Here is a 15,343-nt window from a genome sequence, read left to right on the forward strand (position 1 = left end):
ATTTAGGCAATTATTGGAAGATTTAGCTATGTCTTACTGTCATAAACATATAATGAAGAAAATGTTGAATTGATAAAAAGCTCATACACACTTTACAAATATTTTCTATTAGCTTTTTAGTGCAAGTAGCAACACTTTTTTCTCCAAGAAACTCTCCAAAATGAATATCTTACCTTCATTATTATTATTGTTGTTGTTCCTGCTTCTTTTGTATCGACATACAAATTTTTTTCTTTGATAAAAATGTCAACTATAATAAAGTTAAATCATTATTATCTCCTCACTAATCTAATCTCAATGACGTCAAATCTAGAATAAATATCATGATAAGGTTCTTAAACAATAATTGAGCACAAAACTCTCTCTAGAATGTCATTATAGTAGTTGAAAATTCCAAGCTCAGAGTTTATTTTCACAAAAGAAAATAAGATTGTAGAACCTAGATGCTATTAGCAAACAAAGAGCATAGTAGAGATCAGCATAAACTCCTTAGCGGTTTTTTATATGATTTATATGCGGTCCTAAATCCCCTTTTTTAATGATTCCAATTTCAAAAATGGTCGAACTTTGACCAATTGACCATTCTTACTCTAATAATGATAATGATGCTTTTTTTTCTATATCTCGCCCCATTTAGAGGGTTAGTAACTAGTTCACTGTTTCGAATTAAAATTTGACTTGATGAGAATGTTAATAACTTAGACGTCCTGATTCTGATATATGGTAGATAGCTAGTTATTAGTACTGAAGCTAAGTTATTTCCAACTTTACGGAAGAACTCTAATAAAGCATGGCATGAAGACGATCGATGCACATGATTCCGCTCAAATGAAGCTGAGCTGAACCTTAAGGCTCTGAATTGATAATGTAAGTGTGTAACAGAGTCCCAGGAAAAGGACGGTTGGGGACCTTATTTCGAAAAGTTACATCCATAATATTATACTAATAAACTAGCTAGCTAGCTAGCTATAGTACTGTAATTAAGATTAGATTTCTTCAATTATTTGTTGCTATAAATGTAGGAGTAATTCAATTCCAAAAACCAACCAAAGTGGAAGTTCAAATTCAGAATGTATGAGAGAGAGGGAGAGAGCTAGAAACTAAATCCATGGAGTGTATTAGTACTTAGTAGTAGTTTATTTACTACTAATTAAATTTGTGAGGCGTTAGCATTGAATGATTAGCAAAAGTCAAAAAGGCGTAATGTAAGACACTATTACACGCGTCAGCAAGACAAACCCGGCTGTCTTCCATTCCTCCTCACGCTTTATGCCAAATGTCATTATTTCATTCGTCGAAGTAAAACATCATATTCTATACTTTTTTTTTGTGAGTAGTTAGGGCTTAGGCCCTTCCTCCCAAACACTCCAACCCCCTCCTACACACTGTACTGAACAAAGACACAGAACGAAGCAGCATTGTTCTTGAAAAAGCTAAAGTCTGAGAGAAGAGAGAGAGAGAGATAACATAACAATAACAATAACACACTAAATACCATTTTTCGTTACACTAAGTAAAGAGAGAGAATGTGTATGTGTTGATCTGAATACAATACCACACGCATACACCATATTGTACAGAGAGAGAGAGAGAAAGAGAGAGAGAGATGGGACCATTGTCCTGCGCTTAAAATTTAAGCTTTTTCGTGGACGACAGGATCCGACTCTGCCGCATAATTCCTCCCTCTTCCTTCTTCTTCTTCTCCTCTCTCACTCTCTCTCTCTCTCTTTCTTTCAGCTTCATCATCTTCTTATAATTAACTTATTTTACCGTCAAAAAACGAAATAATAAACCTCTTCAATATTCCTTCTTCTCCCAATGGAAATGGAGGATCATCATCATCAACACCAACAGTATGGCGGCATCACTGATCTGAGGCAGCTTGTGAGTAACAACGGACCCCGTTCAACACATTTTCCTACTTCCATACCGCCACAGCCCACGGCGGAGCTCTTCCCGGGCCACCCAAACCTCGCGGCTGCGCATCAGCAGCAGCACTACGAGCTGATGATGTTTGGGCGCCAAGTAGCTGACTTAATGCCTCGCTGTCTCCACGACTTTGCTGACGCCAGCAATAATAACACAAGCAGCATCGGTGTTGCCACTGCCACTACTCCCACCACAACCACAAGCGCTTCAACTCCTCCTCTTAGTGGGTTGGGCGGCGCTGAGGCTGTAGGATGCTTAGGTGGAGACGCATCCACTGGAAGATGGCCTAGACAAGAGACTCTTACTCTTCTTGAGATCAGATCTCGCCTTGACCCCAAATTCAAAGAAGCTAATCAGAAAGGTCCCCTCTGGGATGAAGTTTCTAGGTATCAATTTTACTTCTTTTTCAACTTCTTTCTTCTTCTAATGATAATTGCCTCTTTCATTATATATATATATATATATATATTGGGTTTAATAATTTAATAATTCAAATTATACAAGACAGTAACGAGAAGAGAAGCTATGGTTTTGATTTTGGGATGAGTGTGGTTTCTACATTTGTAGCAGTTTGCAAAATGTGTGTGAAGGTTCTCTTTCATTGATGGGAAAAGACTATACACATAAAGTAGTATTAGTGTTAGTAGTAGTAGTCGTCGTCATGATCTCTATCTTCTCTACTGAATTTTATCGATTATTGATGGCGTACTTGAGATGCATTTACGTTTATATACCAAGATTAGTACGATTCTACCACTGTCCCCTTTTCCTTTTTGAAAATTTGTACCCTCTTTTAAGTGTATGCGTGTTAATTTCCCTTTTTTCTTATTATTTATCAAAAATTCATTGGACTTTTGGGAGCATTTGGATTGCCACCTATACTAATCCCAATTCTAATTCTGTCATTGTGAAATGACATGAAGCGGAGGCTCTTCCTTCGAAACTAACTTCCGTAGTTGTGATTTTGCTATAACTAGCCATCAATATGAATGGCATAACATGGCGTTGTTATTAATTGTTATTATTATTCAATGCTCTCCGATTACTAGGGCTATGTGTCATACACTATGCAATGACCTCATCAATACTCAGACTTGTTTTCTTTATTTTTTTTATTATTATTGGCCTATTTTTTTTTTCTTCTTCTTGCTATTCTTGTTCTTCAGGATCATGTCTGAAGAGCATGGATACCAAAGGAGTGGGAAAAAGTGCAGGGAGAAGTTTGAGAATCTGTACAAGTATTACAAGAAGACAAAGGAGGGAAAAGCTGGAAGACAAGACGGGAAGCATTACCGATTCTTTCGCCAACTCGAAGCCTTATACGGTGAAAGCAACAGTAACAACAGCAACGCTGCCTCAGCACAAGAAACCAATTTTGGTGGTAGCAACACCCTCCATTACCAAAACAATCCTCATGCTTTCAATTCCCAACATCAGATGAATAACCAAGAAATGCTGCTTCTTGGTTCCCAGAACAGCCTAAGCCTCACCAACTCCACTGAGTTTGAAACCTCTTCTTCGGATGATGATGATCACAATAGCACTGGGGGAGTGAAGGGGAACGATGAGTCCATGGAGAAGAGGAGGAAGAAGAGAGGAGGGAGCAAGAGCTGGAAGGTGAAGATAAAAGACTTCATTGACTTGCAAATGAGGAAGCTTGTGCAGAAGCAAGAAGAGTGGCTTGACAAGCTTATGAAGACGCTGGAACAGAAGGAGAAAGAGAGGGTTCTGAGAGAGGAAGAGTGGAGGAGACAAGAGGCAGCCAGGTTGGAGAGGGAGCACAAGTTTTGGGCCAAAGAGAGAGCATGGATTGAAGCAAGGGATGCTGCTTTAATGGAGGCCTTGCACAAGCTGACAGGAACTGATCAGGTAAAGTCTCATCATCATCATCATGATGGGATAATAACTGGTTCCGCAATGCAAAATAAGGACCATAACGAAGATGATGAAAACTGGCAAGAATGTGAGATATCAAGGCTTGTTCAGTTGAGAGCTGAGATGATGGAAACAAGTTTTAGGCATGGTGGTGATGGTTGTTCAGAAGAGGCTTTGTGGGAACAGATAGCAACAAAAATGGCATGTTTTGGGTATGAAAAGAGTCCAGTAAAGTTGAAAGAGAAATGGGAAACAATCAGCAAAGAAAACAACAAGAAGAAGCGGAAGGAGAATAACTCAAACTCAGTACGAAGTAGTAGTTCTTGTTTTTACATTGAAAACAATAACAATGACCATTATTCTTCTTCTTCTTCTCTATATAACAACAACAACAACAACCAAAGTGGTGGTGGATACTGTGATATCAACAATGATCAAAGGCGGCAACAACAATCACCTTCGAATTCCAACGCTAATGCATCAGTTCATCAAGCTGAGAACTGTTTCCCATTCTTGATGAGTTGTGAGGGAGGAACTTTGTGGGACAACTACAGCTTAAAGGTTAATAAACCAAATCAAAATCAGTAGGTTAATCAACTCCCTCGTAAGAGGCACCGATTAAGATTTCACAGACTTCTTCTTATTTCCTTTTTTTTTTAAATCTGAGATGGTTTAATTTCATTCCATCGCATTATGTAAGCAAAGAACTAACTACTGAGGGTTTTTGTGTATAGGGATTAATGAATGATGATTAGGATGGTCAATCTTAATTATTAATGTATTTATTAATTATTAGGAGGAAAAATAATATGTTCAAGCTTACACAAGTTTCATATGGGAGACATATGTTGGCAAAATCTCACTGATGAAGTCTTAGGACGATGTGCCACAAATTCTTCAGGTAAGTCTCTCTCTCGTGCCAGATTTTCTTCTGTGCCTGCAAATAATGTCTTGCAACTTCAAACTGATCACTGTTTTTGGCACTCCTCATCCCATCTCTTGGCTTTTTATTATTATTATTATTGATGTAATTTCGGAATATTTAACAGTGGTGGTAGATTTTGGTGTGTGTACCGAAGGGGTGTATTTAAGGTAGCAATATCTTGAACTTTGGTTCTTTGTTCAATATTTTTATGAACGAGAATATAGATTGATGTTATTGGATATATTATTTAAGCATTGGGCCTGGTTAAAAAGTTTTTTAAATTATATATGAAGGATCTTTGTGAATTAAAGGACAAGCATTTTCTGTATATTGATGGACATTACTACAGTACTACTACTTATATTGGACTAGCAACGCTTCATAGTTTTTCTATTTCTCTTTCGGTTTCTTTGTCCTCTCTTCGTTTGGTTTCATTTCCCAACTCAATATGCTTGTACACGAATTTCCTTTTTGTAGAAACTCAGTAATTTAATATAAATTACCACTTCAAGAAAAAATACATGAGAATGGTTGGTTGAAGAAACTATTACCATTAGACCAGTATTACAACTTTCGGTAAAGGTATGGTTTTATTTTCTTGAGATTTATTAGAATTGCATTAGTATAAGAGGTAGTAGCACCTGTTATGCTAGGTGCTATTTGAGATAATGTGCTCGAAACATAATATTAAGTTCATGAAAGTTTTGAAGGATTTAACAATAACAAATTTCTCCTCCTAAGGGTATCATTTGTCGGGTCTAATTGAATCAATGACCTTGTTGTTGTTGTTTCTTTTTTTTTTTGGAAGTTGTTATTGAACTAGATACGCCTTCATCTCAGCATCACATTCATGAACATGCAAGATACATGTAATTTCAAAGGAGGAAGGTTTTGTATTTTTATTTAGATTGTATACTGGAAAAATGAGCATCTAAAAATTAAAACAACGTGGAAGTTTGGTTTGTATCAATCATGTTCATAAATGTTCAATTTGATAAGTTTAACTTGTTAACAATATAATTGTACTTAGTGGAAGCTAGGTGGGGGTGCAATTAAAATAGACGTCACTTCTTACTTCTGAACATTTTGTGCTCGATACTAGACAGATATTCAATTGATTAATTACACACACAGTGCTTCCCAATTTCTGCAACCTTCTTACAATAGTAATACACACAGGCGCCCCCCCCCCCCCCCCCCAACAAACAAAAACAAAAAAGAAAAACCCCAAAAATAAAATCAGAATAGATAAATGCATTTTATATATGTTGATGGAGGATAGATTATTTAGTCAAAATGCATGTTTGTACTTGTTATTAGCTTGATGGGTGACTAATAAATAAATGGGCATGAAACTATAGTTACCTGTGTTGCACAGAAAGGGATCAATAAATATCATCTTCATACAGCAAAGTAACATTGCATCACAGGAATTCTCTAGAGATGCAGTTTCATATTGTGTGGTCCTAGAGATACAGAATCAAAATCGTTGACCGTAGCGCATTTTCCTCACCCTCTTATGTGGTCACACTCACATGTTTTTGCTTGCTTTCAACAACAACTAGAACAATAATAATAATAAAATAATAAATCAAATGATGATTCAGAGCCTTACTTCTAAGCGTGATAAGCCTTACCACATTATAATATAATATAACATAATAAAAATATAAACAATATCCTTATTTTAATTTGCAATAACAATAATAAGGGTTGAAGGTAAAGTTTGCATAAAATAGAATATTAGTGATTTAGTATTGCAAGAATTAAATATATATATATATATATATGAAAGGAGAGCTGAGTTTTTGCATTTGTTCGTTTGAATTAGTAAGGAATGAGGTAGCATTAGTTATGTTGAGAGAGAGAAGTGAGATTTAATTTTTGACCTCTTGTGCGTATAAAGATCAAACGCAACGCTAGGAAGCGTGTCGTGCGTCGTTATGCCGTTTTGAAAGGTGAATCCGCCATTAATCCATCATAAAGTCATGAAAGCGAAATACCTCAGCAAAATACCTCACACCCAAAAAATAAAAATCCATCCGTTTGTATTTATAAATGGAGAAAGGAAAATTAAATAGCAGTGAGAGGACACATGATGACAGGGCCAAATATGATGATGTGCAGTGGCAATGTAACAATATTTCTTTTCTTTTGCTGGCAAATTGAAGATCAGAGTAACTAGTGTGTATGGGATGTGATGCAGTGGCACCATCACAACCACTAATTAGTCCACATACAAATACATACATTATATACACACACATGGTTACGTTCTTGGACAGGCAGTGGCCGTACCTGGGAAAGAGTAAAGAAGTTTCCTGCTAAATCATCATCTTCATCATCTTATCGCACTCCTCATACCCCATTGCCATACCTTTTCTTTCTCCTTCTCCCCCTATATTTTCTTTCTTTTTCTCTCTCCCATCTCCAGTATATACAATAAATTAGTAGCATAAGTATTTTTTGTTTATACTTATCAATCTAGCAGTATACATAAGAACAACAATAATAATGTACATAAAAAAATTAGTCGCAAAAATAATTACAGTTATAAAATATATATAAAAATATAAAATACATATTAAATAAGTTAAATAAGATATATATATATATATATATATATATATATATGAAAATTATTTTAATAACAAATATTTTATGTGTGCATAGTATTTTTGATCCAAAAATATTTTGGCTTTGTAATTAGAGTAGAATAGTTACAATTAGCCAAATGCTAAGTGATAAATACACAATGGTAATGTTCAGTCAAAAATACGAATACAAAAATATGTCTAAACTTGAATACAAATTAAACAACTAAATAATGTATTATATAAAAGTTTTTAGGGAGTGTTTGCTTTTATTATGCTATATTTTAATTATCTGACACAATAATCGAGGACATCAAAAAATGAGATAACGTGTAAAAAAATAAAAATAAATTTTGATAAATTTTAAATTATATAATTTATAAGTTTTTAAACATACAAAATTTTTATGAGTACGATTATTAGTCTATTATCTTGGTTTTCCTCACAGTACCGTATACAATATCAATATGTGATATGCTGATATGCATGCAATGCATCCATTAGTGTTCTAACTTCAAAGAAAAGCTCTCTCCTTCGTAGCTTGGTCTTCGTAGCTTTTTTTTGTCTTGTTACTTTAGAGACAGTTAAGTAATTAGGGGAGTCAAAGGAAACGAAAATCGACATCATATGTACAATAATGGAAAATATGAGATGAAACCAAAATCATGCACAACATAACCAACGTGCTTTTTCCTCCCTCTGAAGCCGTGACGTGACTACTTACTGACCTGCAGATAGGTTAGCAACCTCTGATTAAAGAAAACAATAAATAAAGAAAAGGTTTTTTCTTTCTCTTTCCTTTGCTTTTCTGTGCGTCTCAGAATCCAGATGGGAAATTCTGGCTTCTGCAACTTGCTTTTTAATTATTTCTGCCTGAAAAAGCCAATCCATTATTATCCATCACCACCAGTAAATAAATAAGAAAATATTTTTGCAATCAGGTTCTGACCTCTCAGTGGCTCAGATAGGTAGAGTGAGAGAGGGACGGTTCCTAATACTATTAGGGGTGTAGGTTAATGCGATTACAGATTAGTATAGCCCGAAAATAACTACCCTATCGTAGGCACCTGAGCTTGTAGCCCAAACACACCACCACTACCACTCTCACTTTGCTGCCATAATTGACATCAGAGTTTTGGGCCTTTATGGGTTTCTGTGGCAATCGAGCTAGAACCACTAAATCCAAAAAAGACAACAGAAACTACAACCAACGCTATGGGCTTTAAGTTCCAAGACCGATAAAATAGGCCCAAAAGGGCCACAATAAAAAATATTCGTACAGTCCGTCACCAACGTCATCCTTGTCTGTCCCTCCTCAATAAAATGGCCATGTGGGATTTTGTCGTTTTTCTCGTCTTATCCGAGGAAGAGTGTTGGAGCCAGAAACTAGGTTGTACCATACTGGCTAGTGGCTAGGGAGAAAATCCGTGAGTATTGGTTGAAGACTATGAATAAATGAATGAAAGCAAGGGATTACTTCCCCAAGCTACCCTTGCTTTTTAGAAACGACACTACAAAAGCATGAAATTGCAGGAAAGCAATGTCAAAGTCAAACCACCATTCATCCGTACCAGTACCACAGATTCAGGTTAGATCGGAACTTGTCATTTGTATCTACCAAGTAAAATTGAAATTTGGGAGCCATAGTTATTAATTAATCAATACTCCAAATCGCATCTTTTGAAGTAGAAACGAATATTTGTGCTTAGGCTTTCTACCCAGGTTCATCCATTTTAAGATTATTTTATAAGTAGCATTTTGTTTGATCACGTTATTCACTTTCTTAATATTCGTTTACTTTGATTATCTGGAACGAATAATTATCACAAGTACATTACTAAATAAAAATGCTGTTTTGTAAAAAAAAAAGGAAAAGGTTTTGCGTTGTAAACGAACAATGCTTCAGAGCATAAAAATGGTGGCAAACTGTTCTCCAATTGCATTGAAGCAAGAAATAACTCTTACCCAATACTCTATTACACAGGAAAACTAACTCAACGAAAACCGAAAAGATATCCAAAGAAAGGGAAAAAGGGGGAAGGGGTAGCTGATAGCCAATGCAGCTAGAAGCAATTATTCTTTAATCCCTGACCCTCCTATGATTAATCAAAGAGCAGAAGGAAAAAGAGTAGTAGTCTAAAACTAGAAAAGAACACCAAGAACTTGGTGTCAATAGTGAAAAAAAATGTCGAAAACAAGTTCTTGAATCACACAAGCTTAGTATTTGTAGTCCTTGACATGAAGAGACTCGGAGGCACCATCACCAAGGGTAGCGTCACCCTTGTATGTTCCCAAGGTTGCTTGTGAGTTGGCCTTGCACCTCGTGAACAATGCATCCTGGGCCTTCTTGATGTTTTCATCCTTTCCGGCCCATGCCTTCAAGGTGCTCTGCTGAAGTGCCCTTCCGAAAGAGAAGGAAAGTGACCATGGCTTCTTTCCCTTGAGCTTGTTCATGGCATTGAGGTTGAGGGTTGCCTCCTCCTCGCTCTGCCCTCCGGACAAGAAGACAATAGCAGGGACTGCGGCCGGAACAGTTCTCTGCAAAGCTCTAACAGTGTATTCGGCAATCACCTCTGGTGCAACCTTTGGAGAATCCGATCCAGGGGTCACCATGTTGGGCTTCAACAAAGTTCCCTCGAGCAGGACATGATGATCATTTAGAGCCTTGTAGCATGCGGCAAGAACGCGTTCTGTCACCGCAGCACACTTGTTGATGTCATGAGGTCCATCAACAAGGATCTCAGGCTCCACAATAGGAACCAAGCCATTCTCCTGGCAAATTGCGGCATAGCGAGCCAAACCATACGCGTTTTCATGGATAGCCAGCTCAGATGGTTCGTTGGGGCCAATCTTGAGCACAGCACGCCATTTAGCAAAACGGGCACCAGCTTCATAGTACTTTGCACATCGCTGACCAAGGCCATCCAAACCCTGAGTGGTGGTTTCGCCATTTGTTCCAGGGAGCTCTACTGTGCCCTTATCAACCTTAATACCAGGAAGAACTCCACCTTCCTTTAGCACCTCGACAAAAGGTTTTCCTACCATAAATTAAACAAGTTCAGGATTTACTAAAAGTTGAATATGTAAAGAGCTAATATATGAATACACAAAACATGTGTATGCAAGATGCTGTTTCTTCTAACATGTAGATAGAAATAATCCAATGAATCTTTCAATTATGATAAACATTAAGCATTGATCAGCACCTGCAGCTGTGCTTTGGTATAGAGTTTCCTCGAACAAGATCACACCACTGAGGCACTCCAAAGCACCGGGTGTGGTGAATAGGAGTTCGCGAAGAGCGCGCCTGTTGGTTTCAACGTTCTCAACATTAATGCTGGCTAAACGCTTGCCAATTGTACCGGTTGACTCATCGGCGGCAAGGATGCCCTTTCCTGGGGTGCCGATGTAAGCAGCGTTGGCAATAAGCTCATCTGCAATTTACGCAATTTTATTAGATCAAACCATAAAATTATAAAAGGACAACACTATAATTTGAATTCATCTTGAAACAAATAAACAAGAAAACACGAGGATAAAACAAACAACATGAACCCAAGTTATTGAGTGGAATTACTAAATCATGTAGCCAACATATCCAATTCATTTTTCAACCGGTTTGTACGACTCAACAGGCAACAGCCAACATTCAATAGCCAAGAGTCAAAACCCAGATCCAAATCATTGACAGAAAGCACCGGAGCCAAACAAGATCTAAATCATATTTTAAATACAGCAAGTTGATCCTCTTTGATATTTACATAGCTAGCCCAACTAAGGTGCCAAAAGAGCTCAATACACACTCACAGTCTCGCACTAAATCAAGGTTAATTTTGCAATCTGAGGCCAGAGTTATGAACAAGTCTAGACAAGCCTAGACAGCGCAGATCGTGATCGAGATCTATATATGCAAAGTAAAATTCCATATTTGAACTCGTAACAAATAAAAGAAGCATGCAGGTTAAAAAGAAGGAAAATTATGGTGGAGATTACTAGGCTAATAGCGCCAGCATGATTGTTAAAGCACAAGGCGACCATAAAATTGCAGATAGGAAAAGCAGACGAAAGAATTGAAAGGAATATATGAAAAAGAGACTAAATAGACATTGAGTACCTTGGTACTTGCTCTTAAAGGAAGACATGGTTGAGAGAAAGATTGAGAATTGGGAGAAGGCGGGTTTTGAATTGGCAGAGAAAAGTGTTGGAAAGGGAGGGTTTTAAAGGAAGAGTGGGATGACTCACGAGTCACGACTGAAAGGTGGCTTGGGGAAGAGGGTAGGTGAGGTAAGTCTTAGTTTTTATCGTCCTTTACCCTTTTTGCCCTCCTTCCGCCGCCGATACTTCTCCACCCTTTTCTCCTTTATCATTTCATATTTTTTTGGAGTAAATACTTAAATATGTCTTAACTTTTGTAAACTTAAAAAACTTTAACATATTTTTTTTTTTCGCGATGCAAATATAGAAGAATGTTAGGGCCAGCAACTTTTGTGATTTGTAGCCATTAAATAGTTATCAATAATAGTTTTAATGGTGTGAGATTGATGTGAGATTTCATTCAATGGCTCACTTTTCTTTGTTGGTTACATACTGGCCAAAATTTAATAAAATTGTTGATCACCTAAACTATTCTTATATATTTAAAAAATATATATTCTATTTTTTTTAACAATATTCCACATTAGCCTCCTTAAAATTTTCAGAAATTAGTCTCCTTAAAATTTTTAGTTGCACAAATCAATTCTTAATTCTTTATTTTATTAGACAAATCAGTTAAATAAATAAAATGTTAGACATAACAATCTTTAAAAAATTAAATAAATTAGTCTATGTTATTATTTAATAAAGCTATAATAGTCTTTAAAAATTTAAAAAAAATTTCAGATTAATCTCTTCATATTAACAAACAATCTGATGCAGAGGTTGTTTGCATAGTTGTCAGAACTGAACCGATGATCGAACTGGTGAAGTTACTGGGTCACTGGGTTACTGGTTCAACCGGTGAGTCACTGGTCGAACCGGTTAACCCGGTATAATTAAGTAATTATGTAAAATTTAATTATTTTTTCTTTATTATAAGTACTTTTATTTTGTTTTTATAAAAATAATAATTATTTTCAAATTTTAATACTTTATTAATTAATTTATATTTATTGTATTATTATATTAATATAAATAAAAACTTACATACAGTTAATTTTCATGTGAAGTTGATATTTAAAAACAGTTAGATGATTTGACAAGTTTAACTAAATATCATCTAACGATTTTCAATTATTAACTTCATATGAAGATAACTGCATGTGAGTCTTTACCTATTATTATATGCTACAAGTATTTATTGAAAAAATAATATTAATAGATATCATATAATCATAAAAAGAAAAAATAAATTATGGTTAATAATTTTTTTATCTTTTTAATATATATATATATATATATATATATATATATTAATAAAATTTATAGTTAAATAAAATATAATTGATTTAAAAATGAGTGACTTTAAAATTAAAATTAATTGAATATAAGTAAAATAAAAAATTGCTATATGTATTTATTAAAAATAATATTAATATATTATATAATTATGAAAAGAAAAAATAAGTGAGTTTATAATTATTGTTAAATAAAAATATAATTAATTTAAGAATAAGTGAGTTTATAACTAAAATTAAAATAAAATAAATAAAAGTAAACTATTTGATGAAAGATATCTATATATATTATAATTTGCATATTTATTAACGAAAATCAACGCAGCTCAGTGGCAAGGAGAGGTTTTGATTTTCCAGCAGATAGGGGTTCAAACCCCATATCATACATTTTGGATAATTTGCCTTTCAAACGGTTCGGTCAGACCGATCTTATCGAGTTTGACCGGTTCTCACCGGTTCACTCCAGGTTTGACCGGTTCGTTCTGATTTTATACCTTGTACGGTCCAAACATCAAATCGGACCGGTCCTACTAACTATGGTTGTTTGTTTTAACAAAATAAAAATTTGAAGATCAATTTAATAATTAAAATTTGTTGAGAATTAAAATGTCCAATTAAAAATTTTTTAGAAACAAATTTAGGATATTACTTTTTTTTAAATATTAATCAATAAATAAAGAGAAAAAAAAAGTCTAATTACTATTGTTCTTGTAAGGATACTCTCGCTGAAGTATACGTCCTTTCACGGGTTTGACGATAACCAGGAGCAATCCTATCCGTTGATGGAATATCCCTTTTGAACTTGGCACGAGCGGGGTACCTGCAAAAAGGATTTTGACGCTCAAGTCAGTAGTTAATAAATGAGTAATTGAGTGAGCGATTAACGTATGCTGGGTATTGTGTGTTGGGTATCGTTCTCCCTATTGAATTTATAGGCTTCTTTCCTTTGAATTATTCGCCTGAGCCGTTGATTGCCAAATGGCCAAGAGCCGAGATTCTTGAGAGGAAGATGGAGTCCGCATGCAAGTGGGTGAGTGGGATCAAGAATCTCGGGATAAGTTGGACTATTATGATTTTGATTTGAATTCATGCAACCGTGGCATAACTCGTTTATCCGAGATATAAGGGTACAATACAACTATCAAGTAAGATAAAGTTCTAATTATGATAAAATATTATTTTATTCTTTATAAAGCTTTAATGAAAGCATAATGATTAAAAGTTCCAATTCATCTTTTTGACTAAAAACTTCTTAATATTTAAATAAATAAAAGTTTAAATATATATTTTTAAAAGCATCAAAAAGATAAAAAATTAAAAATCATTTTTTAATAATTAGGAAGATAATTAAAAAGATGTGTTAGGACTCCGAATTATTTTCTTGTCAAAATTTAAAATCTTTCTTAACATTTTTTTTAAATTATCTATAAGATCCATAATTATCAAATCCGGCTCGACCCGGCTGGTTCAACCGAAAATCCGGTTACCTGGCCGGGTCGAGCCACTCGTTGAACCAGTTATGTATGGGACCCGGTGGAACCTGGTTTGACTCGAAAGATTTTTGTCAAAACCGATGACCCGGCCGGTTAATTCAACCCGGTCCGGGTGTTTTTTTTTTTAAATGAAAACGACGTCATTTGGCTTTCAGTTCCCCCTACCCTTTCAACGAAACCCTAATGGCCTAATGGTTATTCCCCCTCCCCATTGCCCCTAATCTGAGAAATCAGTGTGATTCCGGTGGAACCCCCCCAGCACTTGTCTATGTACTCCTTTGTAGCTGGCACTCGGCAGTCCCTCACCTTCGCCCTCAATCCATCGTCTCTCTCCTCAGTCCCTCACCTCGTTACGTCATTGCCTCTCCGCTCACCTTGTCACTCTCGATCTCTCACAGTCACGGCCTCTCCTCGTCGCTCTCTCAGTCTCTCACCTCGTCTCCTCACCTCTTCGTTGTCGCGGTCTCGTGCTCCAGTTCTGCGTTTACTTCGTCGGTGGCAAAATGCTCACATAAGACAGAAATCAAGCAGTATCTCTGCATTTGCTCCCTCGGGTCAGTCAGGTGGTGGTTGTCATCTTTTTGGTCGCGATCTGGGAACCAGTTATCCAGGTGAGCTCCCTTCAAGTTTTTTACCCTGGTCTTTCACTAGAATTGTTGAATACTAAACCTGGTGATTGTTGTTGACTGTTGTAATTGAATTTTAGAGTTGTTGAAGTTAAGCATATTTTAGTTAGTATTGTTATTGAATTTGGTGGTTATTACTATTGTATTTGATTTTTTAGACTTGTTATTGAATTTGGTGGTTATTACTTTAGTTAGAATTATTTTTGAACTTGAATCTAGTGGCTGTTGATGTTGCATTTAGTTTTTTAGTGTTGTTGTTTGTTGCTGGTTGCTGTGTTTTAGAGTTGCTGTATTTTTAGAGCTGTTGTTTATTGCTGAATTTTTTTAGAGTTATTGTTTGTTCACTTTGTTGAATCATAGAGTCAGTGAACTTTGGTGGAATGGTGATGGTTGCTGTGTTGCTTAAATGATTGTGTTATCTTTCACTTGCTCTTGTTGATTTAAATTGAGAACATATTTTGTACTA

The 15,343-nt window shown here is 35.6% G+C and overlaps 2 protein-coding genes across 2 annotated transcripts; one reads left to right on the top strand and one right to left on the bottom strand.

Annotated features, from left to right (window-relative positions):
* The first annotated feature begins 1,339 nt into the window (after positions 1–1,339).
* On the top strand, positions 1,340–4,970 carry LOC112754443 (trihelix transcription factor PTL). Its single transcript, XM_025802100.3, has 2 exons — positions 1,340–2,315; positions 3,096–4,970. Exons 1-2 carry the CDS (start codon positions 1,819–1,821, stop codon positions 4,390–4,392), a joined length of 1,794 nt encoding a protein of 597 aa, XP_025657885.1. The 5' UTR covers positions 1,340–1,818; the 3' UTR covers positions 4,393–4,970.
* A 4,269-nt stretch (positions 4,971–9,239) lies between these two features.
* Positions 9,240–11,690, bottom strand: LOC112754444 (fructose-bisphosphate aldolase 8, cytosolic). Its single transcript, XM_025802101.3, has 3 exons — positions 11,438–11,690; positions 10,530–10,757; positions 9,240–10,361 (listed from the first exon to the last, which is right to left on the bottom strand). Exons 1-3 carry the CDS (start codon positions 11,463–11,465, stop codon positions 9,541–9,543), a joined length of 1,077 nt encoding a protein of 358 aa, XP_025657886.1. The 5' UTR covers positions 11,466–11,690; the 3' UTR covers positions 9,240–9,540.
* Positions 11,691–15,343: the final 3,653 nt, after the last annotated feature.

Source organism: Arachis hypogaea, chromosome 16, assembly GCF_003086295.3.
Source record: "Arachis hypogaea cultivar Tifrunner chromosome 16, arahy.Tifrunner.gnm2.J5K5, whole genome shotgun sequence".
In the NCBI taxonomy this organism is placed as follows: Eukaryota; Viridiplantae; Streptophyta; class Magnoliopsida; order Fabales; family Fabaceae; genus Arachis; species Arachis hypogaea.